Source organism: Rhea pennata, chromosome 11, assembly GCF_028389875.1.
Source record: "Rhea pennata isolate bPtePen1 chromosome 11, bPtePen1.pri, whole genome shotgun sequence".
In the NCBI taxonomy this organism is placed as follows: domain Eukaryota; kingdom Metazoa; phylum Chordata; class Aves; order Rheiformes; family Rheidae; genus Rhea; species Rhea pennata.
The window spans coordinates 7,895,734-7,909,025 of NC_084673.1; the positions used below are offsets into that span (position 1 = coordinate 7,895,734).

The 13,292-nt window shown below is 34.0% G+C and overlaps 1 protein-coding gene across 1 annotated transcript in view; it reads right to left on the bottom strand.

Annotated features, from left to right (window-relative positions):
- Nucleotides 1-916: 916 nt before the first annotated feature.
- Nucleotides 917-13,292, bottom strand: part of DIAPH2 (diaphanous related formin 2) — a 252,358-nt gene continuing 239,982 nt past the window's right edge. Inside the window, exon 28 of the mRNA XM_062584399.1 lies at nucleotides 917-5,440. Within this exon, the coding sequence (XP_062440383.1) occupies nucleotides 5,376-5,440 (65 nt within the window). The 3' untranslated portion in view covers nucleotides 917-5,375. The remainder of the gene's footprint in view (nucleotides 5,441-13,292) is intronic.

Sequence of the window (13,292 nt, forward strand, 5' to 3'; positions counted from 1 at the left end):
GACTTTCATACGAGGAAGTCAAGAACATTAACTGAAAGACAAGGAACATGAATATAGTGTATTTTTGGAACCATTAATACATTTTCTTAACAATGTGACAACCACAGAATTTACATTTATAGCTGTCGCTTAAAAGTTTTCATTGGTTACATGTTACTTCCATAAGCAAATAAATTTTATTTTTCATCAACTTAAAATAGTACAGTTTAACTGTAGTTCAGTTCATTAAATAAAACAGGGCCTTCAACCATTCTTTTGGGTATCTTTTCCATATGTAAAAAGTTACTTGAGGAGTATTATATCAACATAGCTGATCATATCTGTTACAGTCCCATTCACTTGGAATCTAGCTCATTACTGCAGAAATTCAGCGCTGTCTGTCTACACCGCTGTGTCAGGTCAGTCTGCTATGGTGACATCATTAAGTTGTTTAGCATGCACCAGGCTATTGCAAAGGGAAAAGTCTGTCAAGTTTCTATTCTGATAAGACCATTTCATGACCGAGTAAACAAACTGGAAAATACCAACAATAGCTGTATAATTGACTGATACGTCTATGGCTTAAAAAGCCTATACTGGAGTCCAGCCATTTAAAACAAATGTAGATCCTTTTAATTTGTTTAGTGGTTCCCTTTTACTGTCATTTTTGTTTAAAAAAATCACCAAGACTTAAATGACCTTTAAATTATGTACTGTTTTTCGGTTATTGTATTTTTAAATACAACTTCTTCTTCAAATTCAAATCAAATATAATTTTCTTGGTGAAAAAAAATAAAGATCCAAAAAAATCAGTGAACTAAAATGGCAAGTAATTTTCAATTTAATAATGTTACATAAGGAAAACAGATTTTGACATGATGATACTCAGTAGGTAACATTTACTATAAACAAGTAAACATTGGTTCACAAAACAAAATCATGTTACATATATCTTTATTACAGTTTTCAGAATACATGGATTTCCAATGGCCAGGCTCTGATTTCATCAAATTCTTATTTTAAACATAACTTAAAAACACAGAGCTGGTTAAATAGAAATTTGATTTTTATCACCTTTTCTTTTTTTCTGGCATCAGGAGTCATACAACTTCTAAAAGGGAAACCAAAGGTGCATGTAACAGACCATAACTAGACTGTAATAGATTATTGTTCACATTCTGTGGTATATCTATCACCTCAAACAGTGCTAAAATAAATACTACAAGAACTTTTTATACTTTTCTAATGAAATCATTTGGTCCTTCAGCCACAGCTTGCAGGACTGCAGGATTCAGCAGAAGACTTGCACAACTCCCTTTCTCGTGCTCAAAAGCAGCACGTGTTCTGAAACAAAGACACCTGAAGCTGAGGGATTTTGGCTTTAGCTGTTTTCATGATTTTTTTTTAACTAACATTTTTGTGCATGTGTGGGTGTGTACATACACAACTGAAGAAGAGATGTGAAGGTTTCTTGCAATACTTATTGAAAATTGCGGAATGTGCAAATACATTATGGCACGTACGAGATGCGATACTTCTGCACTGCTTTGTCTCTTAGCATTTATTATGCCTGACCTATCAGCAATTTGAAGGCAAACATTAAAGCACAATTCAGCCAAGCCTTTGTTTAATGGGTAAGAAGCAATTTACATGTACAGATAAGTTTGCTCCCACGTAACTATTACCAGCTTTAAATATTTACTGGCTATATAATTCTCAATATAGGAAGTACTAAATTCACCCATCAAAGCAGGATCCTTTGTGCCTGAGCAATGCAAAAGGCAAACACTGCAAAATTTTCTTAATGAATGCTACAGACAGGATTTCGAGAGCCAAACCTAGATCTCAGCCAGATTCTCAAAGTTCTGCAAACCATTTGGAAGCTGTGGGATGACTTTAAAGTAGGCCACTGATGAACTGTGGTCTGGGCAGAAACCATGAAAATATTATAGTTTTTGCAGCACTTGTCTGAGGTAGTACATAGACCACACACAAAAATGTATGAATAGACATATAACTATTTGCGTATTATAAACGGGAGCTATGTGAATGTTTGCATCGGTATCTAAGTTTTCAAAAAAGAACAGATAATTTCAGATAACATTTTTGATATTTACCACAGTTGTCTAAAGCCAGAACAAATTATGTAATAGTATTTCCAGCAATACTACTTGAAGTTGTTTGTCAATGCCTTCTGAAGCACTAATTCTGTTTTGGCTACAGTATCAATTCAAAATACGGTTAACATTTAAAAAAAGAATCATTTTTGCATTGAGAAAGGACATTGCTGAATCCCAGACAAACATACATGATATGAATCGTGTTGCACTTGTTTTCTAAGCAAACTGCATAAAACTTGATCAAATAAAGTCTAGTGTCTTTACATTTCTGATCTAAACAGCCAGTACTTTTAAGCAACAAATATATATACTTGTATATGACTTAAAATATTTCATTTCCAGGTCAATTGCAAATTTAGTTCAATTCATTTCAATGGTAACAATATTTTCCTCTTAAAAAAACTAAGAAATGTAAACAGTGTAACGTCATAAAAAAATCTCTTTTGTACTTATAACTGGTAAAATGTGAATGCAAACAGATGTGCTGGTATATTGTTAATGCAATGTCTTAGACATATAGTGAAACATAATTAGCAAAAAATTTATGTATGAATCCTCCAGTGATTTACTTCCTGGGATTGCCTTGAATACAAATATAATTTAACTGATATATTTCATTTTTTAAAATTAGAAAATAAGGCAAGTGCATTTCTGAAGAAGGTGCTACACTTCTAGGATACTAGATAAATGCGACAATTCTGAAAATTATAATAATAATAAAAACATCAAAAATATCTGCAATTTAATATAGACTGAAAAACTATCAAAAGACAAAGTGACCAGCATCGATTTCAGAAAATATTTCAGACTTCATAAATACAAGCACCCTATATTTACATAAATTATTTTCTAAACTAGTTTTCCTTTGAGACACTTTTGTTCTAACAGATATGCCCATGAAATTATATAAATGTTTCAAATACGAAAAAAGTAGTAAAATAGAAATATCAGATGATGATATTATTTTGGATTTGATTTTGCTAACATTTGGTTCTTCAACGTCTGTAGTCAGCTCTTACAGAGCTTTTAAAAAATACAACTAATGGAAAACTGGTGCATTAATAATTACTGCTATGGTATAAAGATTCTAACGTGAACTGCTGAGTTTTTACGTATAAATATTACAACAAAATTTGTAAATCCCAGCAAAATGCTTATTTTAAAAATCGGATTGGAATACACTGTTTCATTGTAGTACAAATTCATACAGTCATTATGCATGTAATCCTTTTACACTAGCTTTGTACATTAAGCACAATGTATAACTGTAAAGTTAATATTTCAGTTAAAAAAGTTATGCTTCGATACGAGGTTGATGTTGAACTTATACAAAAAATTACCTCTTTCTGAAAAAATGGGAGGCGGGATTTTGTTACATGCAATTTTTTTTCCATAAGTACCACATAACTCTTACTAAAAACAGAAAAAAATCCCAAACAATTTAGGTAGAGTATTAGTTGACAGCACATATTTCACTAGGCTTCAATCACGTTCCTATGTCTAGAGATACGGCAATGGGCAAAAACCTGGTTTCCTTCGAAGCCCATGGAATTGTTTTCTTTTATCTCAATAGTAGACTGAAAAACAAGCTGTATCTTTTCTTGCAATAATTAGATATTGATCACTAGAGTCTGAAATTATAAGAATTTATCCCAAACTAGTCACCTAATCTTTACAGTATCTTACTAGAAAAGCAAAAAGAATCTACTGTACAAAGATGCTTGGCTCAAGCAGTAGTGCAAAGTTATACTGCCCCAGTATCGAATGCTCCTCTAAAGTTAGCAGTTAGTGCACAAAATACCAATGTGACACCTTACCTTCCAAACACTGTTTACATAACATTAAAAAAAAAAAGTTCCCCATAACCTCAGGCAATAAAATTATTCATAATAATTCATCAGTCAGTGGAAAGCAATAATTTGAGAACAAGTGCCATCTACTACATTGTATCCTGTTTTTGAAAAGGTGACAGCTGAGCAACGCAGGAGCAGTTCCACTGGAGCTCCCACTTAAAAATCTTCCACCTCATGCAGATAAATGGTAAAGCCTTTAGCACAAAGGATTGTGAGGACCAACCTGACCACCAAAACAGACAGTACATTCAACTAGAGTCCGGGGGAAATAGGGATGGTAGTTTACCATTGAGTGGCAGAACATACACAGTGTCCACTACCAAGCTGACTGCTCACCTGAGGTGCTGCAGTGCAGGGGCTGGCACACCAAGGAGGCTGGGAGGAGCTTCCCCCCAAATTGGACTGCTGCAGTCATTGGTCACTGCTGCACAGAGCTCCAGGTATTTTTTTTTTTTTTTAATCTGCTTAACCCTCAGCACTAAAGTCCACCAGTAGAGATCCAACTACATATTTTACCTGAGAAACTGAGGAAAAACTCAGAGGCAGTTCTGAATAGATTCATAATGTTGCTTTTCTCTAAAAACCTAAACAAAAGTAAAGTATTTTTAGAGCAATTAAAATAGGACAATTATATTTTCCCCCAAAATATCTGTATAAAGAATATATAAGTGCATAATTAGAAAATCCCTCCTAAGATACAGTTAAGAACATATTATGCCCTCGGTATTACTTAACTTTGGTAGAATCCTATGCTTTTATGTATTTATTTATTTTTTAGCAGTGATAAGTAACTATACATCATCAAATCACCAAAAGTATAACTATGTGGTAAATCCTACTTGCAGCCAAACAGCTGAATCCACCAGGCTTTACACTGAGATAAGATTTTCAGTAACCTGACTGGGGCTGTGCATTGCTTTTTTATGGTTACAAAAATGACTCTGACAATGTGTATCAGCTCATGGCTGAATTCATTTATATACTAATTTCTTATTTTCCCCTTTTATGTCCAAATCAGAACTGCAAATGGAGTCACGTCTTTTTCATGACCTGATCCTATCCACAGCTGTATCATTTCAACAAATCTGTATTTTGTTACTTTAGATTTGCTAGAAATCCCCAACTCCCTCCTTTCAGGTAAATTGCCAGCTGAAAAAAAATAGAAAAACAGTAACATAAGAAAATAAGATACAGAGCCTGTTGTTTAACACTGTTTACAGATCTTGGTAGTTGGGGTATTAAAATACAGTATGTGTAGTATTTAGCAATAGCTTTAAAAATACATCATATTTATACATCTTTTGATTTAATCAATAGCAGTATTCATTTATGATTATTACCAATTTGTTTGTTAAACTCTTTCCAAAGTATATCAGTTTTATTGTAAAGAAAACAATTCACTAATTCTTTGGCATCAGAGGAATCATACAGCTGTGATCGTTCCATTGTGGCGAGAACGAGACCTTTCCAAAGTTACTCGTCTGTTATCTGTAATACAAAGAGAGAAAAAACAAATCACCATAAGATTTGAAACACGAGTAATGCAATGTCAAGAGGTTTTCAAACAGCCCTGAAAATCATTTCAAATGATATGTAAATAAGTAACTAGGAGACTGGATCAGAGAAGTTTCACACTGCAGCTGCCAGACTGAGTTCAAGAGTTCTGCAATCAGCAATAAATTACTTTCTTGATCAGAGAAGCAGAGTGATAAAAGCATTGGGAGAATCCTGAAACACAGTCCCCTTGGAAATAGCACATAACAACTAAAATGCTGGATAAAAATCTTATTTTATAAACAATGTATGTGCAGAAGCTCTGGAGAAACACATTTGAAATTTCATGAGAGTGTACTGACCAGTGTGGAGTGAGAAGCCTACCACAAGGCACACCAGATGCAGAAGAGCTCTCAGATTGTTCACTATAGTTTGGTACAGAGTTAAAAATAAAACAGTTAAATGAGCCATTTCCTAAGCATTTCCTGATTGTGCAATGTGAACAACTTTTGATATAAAATATTACACAGTAATTATTGCAATGAATAATAAATGTGTCTGTCACAAGAAAGAAAACAATCATGAACTACTAGTTCATACCTAAATGCCTTCAAAATAAAATTTTAAAGCAACGAATACGGAAAAAAACAAAAAGAAAGTGATGGGCAGAAAACAGTAGCTGAGGACTTGTTTTTGTTTTGTTTTTTTGGCTAGTTAGTTTTCTAGGGGGGTTGATCTCACTGTTTTAAAATGTGGTCCTGCTGCCCAATTTTATTTTGTTACTGTTTTCTTTCAACCTAGCTTTATCTGTTTGCTTATTTTATATTTAGCTTGCTGCTTTTGTTTGTATCAGTACAGTCTCCAACTTGCTGCAGCATGAGGATATCCCAGTTTACAGCTGGAACTCCTAGGTACTACTGTAATATTAAAAAACAACAGTAACATCATTGGCAGAGAGCCTGACAGACAAACTGCAAACAAATAGGTTTCTCAACCTTTTTACAGGTGAGATGATTAATTATACCTGTGCCTGCAGTGAAGCAGGCTAGAAAAATGTGCATTACTGTTACTGCTGGGAGAGAGCACAGAAACTTCGGGCAGGGCAGAAAGCCTCAGACCTAACATGTTGGATGGACAGAAACACCTTCTTTGATAAAGATATTGAGTGATTCACTACGTCCTACACCAGCAAAGCCAGAAATGGTCCAAGCACACTGATTAAGGTCCTGGAGTAGACAGATAAATTTATCTCTGTGATCTGCTTCTGGACTAGGAACATAGGACACCTGCAGAGACTGCTTGGGCTCCGCAAAAACCACCTTCCTTTTCCTCATCCAACAAAAGCATCTCCAGTGCTATAGGGAATTATGCCTCCTTTAGCAAGATTATTAGCTCTTTTTATAGTTTCACCTTGCCTCCTTTTCCTAATGAATCTATCCATGCATAAAGTACTAAAATTACCCCAAGTAAATCTGTTTTGCAAGGGAATAAATCTCTACATTGGTTGCAGTGTCACCAGGCACTGGAAACTAAAGCATGGAAATGTTGTCTGAAAACCAGGAAGGGGAGATATCACCTGAAATGGGCTGCTGTTCTGCTGTAATAGCAAATAGTGAAGAGTACAGTGATGCTTGCTCTCACTGGGAGAAGTGACTTCACCAATGGACTATTTGTTGATTCAGTATTATCTTCTTAGACAATGCATTTTAATTTTATGGCATTTATTGACTTAACCCATAAGTTCTCCCTATGCTCTGCATGTATAACACATTAAAGATCTGGTAGGGGAGAAGTAAATATTTTTGCAAAAAATACACTCTGCAAAATGCATTTTTCCTTTCTTTAATGCTTTTGCATCAGTTCTGTTATTAAGAGAAGTCTCAATACCTGCAACACATTTGTTAACTCAGTAGCTTGTCATCAGCATAAAACACACCTACGTTAAAGTAAAAATAGATATTTTGCAGAATGACTTTACATTTCACTTTCTTCTCATCTATTTTTTCAGGTAGCACCTTTGCACTCTTCTAATTATGAGCCTAACTTTTTATGAGTAATCAATACTAGAGATAATATTGATGTTGTATAATTGAACTAACGCATACATACTGCATCTATTCATGAGACTGATAGATAAAAGTCCACAAAACTATACATTAAAAGCACTTAAAAATTGTATTGTCCTTGTAACAAGCACAGAAAGTTTTTTCACTTTGATATGCCTTATGTTAAAATTATAGGTGTATTAAACTTATCTTGGGCTTTTAATGACTAATATTTGCATAGTTGCTAAGTTGACTAACTCACCAGAATTAAATCAAATCTTTTCAGTTGGTGAAAGCATCAGTTAGAAGCACAACTATTTGTCTTAATATTTAAAATAGATAGAAACTGTATAATTATTCTGTGGGCAAAATGTCAAAGCTCATCAAAAAGATCTCTGTGGAAAATCGTGAGTGGTTTTGTGCATACCAATTTCAGCATACAGTTATCATTTGCTAATTCAGCTAAGATCTCTGTGGTACCTACAATAAAAATGCACTACTCTTACAAAAAGCAGAAAAACTATATGAGACTAGAAAATAAAACTGAAAACAAGAAAAACCCAGTAATTAATCAATCAATTACTTTTGATCTAATTATCTCTCTACCTTTAATCAGGTAAGTTAGAAGTTACTGAAGATTATTTCAGTATTCACAGTACTCCTTTGTATTTTCTGACGTTTACTGTAAGAAGCAAACTTTGCATAGTCTCCATCCAGTTATGAATGTCTTTGGATTTAGATATTTTAAAGGTACATATTTATTAAATGTAATTCTGTACAAAAATTCTAAACTTCTTTAAGTTGTGAAATTAAGTTTACAATTTAAATTGTAATGTCAAATGCTCCAAAACCAGGAAATGTAGTTATAGTTGTCTCCAAATGCACTTGCGTTGGGATAACCATCTGTTTACTTGGGGGCTTTTTTTGTTTGTTTTTTTCCTCTCATGAGACAACCACTTAATTCAATCTACAGGATATACAGTAAAACAGGGTTGTTAAATATTTCATTTCATTTCAACTTAATCTCAGTGTTTCTTTATGCCTTATTTACAGAACCCAATCCAAATAACAGACTGAATTTGAAATTTGATTTCCTCGCAGACCTTCCTAGAGCACTCATCAGGAGGGCATCTATGTTCCTCCCAAATCTAAACAGCAGCAGCATCACTAGAATACCACAGAGGGGAGAGGGGGTGAAAAGAAAAACACTAGCGTAGATAACTACTTTTTGCCCTTTTGTTAAGCAAAAGATTGAAATATCATGCAGAAGACAAAGCCTTTTACCTTCTATAAAAATAGTGGTCGAAGAACTCTCTTTCTTAGACAATGAATATCTTAAAGAACATCTTAGTTAAGAAATGCTACATTAATCACATTAAGAAGAGCTTAAAATGGTGTCAGAATATCGAATCTTGAGTGTATGACATCAGGTGCTCAGCTAGCAACTGTTGTACTGGAGCACATGCTGGAAGGCATGAGCCCTAATACTGAAACTCTGAAACGGTGATATATAGTTAAAAAGCTCACACTATTAGCTTGCATATTCAAAGTCAGAAGATGTCCTCTTTTTGACTATCTACCTGAAGGTGAAAAAATTCCCCTAGGCTGATAACAAAGGGGCATTTAATAACAACAACAACAAAAAAAAAAAAAAAAAAAAAAGAAGAAGAAGAAGAAGAAACCACATGAGTTGACTTGAAAATTATCCTATGAAGAAGGTAGACACTCAGTAATGAAAAATATATTTAAAATTTTATCTTTTCAAAATAATTTTGGCTATGCAAAAGATGAAGAAAGGCACCCTGTAAGGGAATTTGTATGTCCTATGACTTTGGGAAGCAAAGGCATTTGCATGAAATATTTATTTTTATTCATTCATGGAAAATTTTGTTCACTAGTAAATTCTACTGAAATGCATCTTGTTTGCAAGAGTATCCCAGGGCAAAATACTCACACAATTTCAGGTACTTCAGTAAATACCATGAATAATATAACATGGAAAATAATCAAAATAGCAAGGTACAGTTTCATATGGAATGTAAGTATGGATGGCTACACTGAAGATGAGCAAGGTGGCCGCTGGAGAGCTTTAAATGGCTGAAGGACAACTGTTACCATACATGACAATTCAAATGAACAAACAACGCATCTGTGATACTGATGGCATCAGCATTTCTTCTTTAGCTAAAGATGGAAGTCTGAATAACACTTCAAAACTGTCACTTTTTTTCAGATTGAGATAATTAAGTATTTTGCAATATAGTGTCACCAGTAAGAACTGGGACAAACTAGAACAAATTTAAACTACCCTAACCTGTGTAGTCTTTTGCTTTCTCACTAAGTCATCTATGCACAGGGAAAAGTAAAGCCAAGTTACAATGTTATTTGATGTAACGTGTATCATCAATCACTTTAAAGAGCAACTCATGACAAGAATTAACTCAATTATTATTTTTCATTTCTGACTGTACATATCTTCATTATCCTGGCTTCTAAAAAATGTAAGGTAAATCTTTTTGGAAATTGTAATTGATAGAGTGTAAGGCAGAAGCACAATTGGTATAGTAGAAGACAGCAGGGAAGCCCATCAGTCTCCGACAACTCCTCAATGGCTACAGCTGAGCAGTGTTCTCTATTGCCTGGCCTGCATCTATGACATTATTAGAGAACAGAAACTGAGAAACAGCTGGTCAAGAAAATCAAAAGCTCCAAAACTGCTGCCAATTTCTGGAATAAAGTCCTTCTGAAAGACAGCATCTTGAAAAAAAATGTCTCCCCTAGCTGCTTTCCTGTTAAAATTCAGTCCATTTCCATCTCTTGCAAACAGAGATTTGATTTCAAATTGATCTTTCAAAACACATCGTCTACAAATTTGTAACTGGTGTAATTCATTAAATTTCTCATACTCTTAGCTACTGCAAGTATTTCTGACACATTTTCCAACTGGGCTAAGGGAAACTGAATAGCTAATATGCTTTGGTTATTTAGCATTTTAAAAACTGCTCCTCTTCTACAGAGCTCCAGCTTCAACAGGCACCCTACACATGCCTGAATTAGATCCTTTATAACTATCTTACAGGGTCATTTTCTATTTTTTTCATATTTGATATTTTTGTAACCCAAACTGAGAAAAAAATCCAGTGATACCATATCTCTGTCCTCATCTTTTCCCCCAAACAGAATCTCAAAGCCTTGACAAACAAAATTAAGTGGCAGCTAAAATCATTATTTTTAGCATCAATTTCTAAGAAAACTGTGACATTTAAAGTAATGCCTGTAGCACTCCACTTAAAGCTCAAATTCTATAAAGTCCTGTTTTATTTTGTTTTCGGTCCAATCTCAGACTTTGATGCATAAGCTGAGCAAGAGCCTGAGCATACATACAGATGTACACAGTAAGCATACAGTACAGTAAGTATATGGTATCAGCAAGGAGAAAAAGAAACATAACCTCAAGCCAAAAAAATAGCAGTAGCATCTTTGTCTTTTTTTAAAAAAAAGATCTGAAAATCAGATCGCACATATGGACAGCTTGAACACATTAATTATAAATGCATTCGGTGCTGATTTTGTATTAATTCATAAATAATGTTCTTGCCCTGGTTAGTGGGATGCTTACCAATATATTTGTATATAAGAAAATGTGTTAGAAAGAACAAAGGGGGAAGAAAAAAATGAGTCTGTGTAGCTATTAAGAGAGATTTCTAGGATGGAAAAAAAAAACAGAGAGAGAGTATTGTAACAGAGCTTAAAGGATGTCTCTAAAGAAAGGAAGAAAGGTTTCTCCTCAGGAAAAGCAGGCAAACAGATGTGTCCTAAAGTATCTGCAGAAGTCATGATTGCCAAAATTACCATCATAACATGGTAAGTCTTAAGATAAGATAGATTTCAATATCGTTATGTATGCCACTTTAAAATATTTCCTTTACATATAGATAATAACCTGCCTGATCCCTGTACTTCTCTATGCACAAATTCCAAATGAGAACATATGTGGAAGTCTGGATTCTGTTTAATTTGATAAATAAAAAGAGTTAATGCCCAAAAGCATTGTAGTCCAGAGCCAGATCTAAAAATATGGAGAGCTAACAGTTCAAGTCCTGACACATAAAGGGGATTTCACTTAGATTAAAAGGGAACAAAAACATTTTTAATCTTACTGCTTCAACTCATACCTAGCTAGCTTGGCACAAGTAATTGTAGTCTTTGCGCATTTTCATATGACTCAGACACTGTAGAGAAAATAACCCTGCTTATTTATTTTCTATTCCTTATACATAAAAATGCTTTAAAAATGAATAATGGGAGAAGTCAGAATGTTAAATGGCATGTGTGATGACACACATCAGCTCAGCGCAATCCAGCTGTGACCACAGTCGATACAGTATGGGAACACAATAAAAATAATGCTTTTGTAACCAAAATCTATGATGTTGACCATCTGTATCACAATTCCATCAACCAAATAAATATTTATCCTATTTAGAGCTCAAGAAAAATCTAATAAACTTAAGCATTTATAGAATAAAAATGGATTTGTAAACCTTATTTTCAAGTAATCTGTTTAAAATAAATATTACAATTGCTTTCTCCAGCTCAGTGTAAAGCCTTAACAGATTTTCAGAAATAAAAATCTAAAGCAGCCCAACAAGCTATGATTCCTTAAACCTTTAAAAGATCTTTTTAATATTTTAATTTGACTTTGCTTTTTTTGTTAGTATTACCACTTGGGATATGCATTAAAAGCTCTTCCACAAGAGCTGAAGGAAAAGCCGTAGTTTGAGATAACACATACCTGCCTCAGGGGTTACAACACAAATCAATCTATCTTCTCCTTTCCTCCAAGGGTAACTGGCCTTTAAAACCATAGAGGAAAATAGGCTTACATGTCAGTACAATGCAGACCCATATACAGCCATTTTCCATTTCTTCTTCAGTTTGAATTCTCAGCAAAGAACTAAACTTATAGCAGTGGGGAAACAAAAAGGAAGATGATGAGAAACAATTGCATCTATCGGAATTGCATCCCCAGGAATAAAAAACACTGAACAGTACCTAAGTTTGAAATTTACTGAGATGTGCTATGCATAGCTATGATTTTTCAAAAAAATTTTTTTTATTATGATTTGCAATATAGTATTAGTTCAGGTTCTGGGACAGCATGGACCACTGGCACTCATGGAGATTTGTCACAGATGGCAGTATGAATTCAGAAGTTAACAATATTGCTTCATTGCTGCTACAGTCTCACAAAGCAATACTGATTCTACTACCTCATGCTTACCTAAGTGCCTTTTTCAAGTGCTAATCGTGCCTGTAAGTAACCCATCAACCCTCATGCTATGCTACAAACAGAATCGCAATAAACTTGGTTTCAGACTATGAATACAGCTAAATCTATCACTCCTCAGCCCACGAACTTGGCTAATAACAAAGTGTTTCAAAGCATGTAGTAACATTCATATTTTTCTGATTGCTATTAAGCATGATTTAAAATACATTACACCATACCATAACCTCTACTAAGAAATTCAGATGTGAAAATATTTTACAGTACATAAGGATAAGTAACCAGCTAAACCACAACAAGGAGGAAAAAAAATCCTGTTGAAAAAAGTCAAAATAATTTAGTCTTTTAAAAACAGTACTAAAATTCCCTTGAAATATACTATTGAAACTATACCACTAAACCTTTAATGTGAATTTGCTCACTGGGACTTGTGTATACAGGTGTAAAGCAATTATTAGATTTGATATTTGAATGAACTCAGGTTCCCATTAGAGCCTGAATGCTTCAGTGA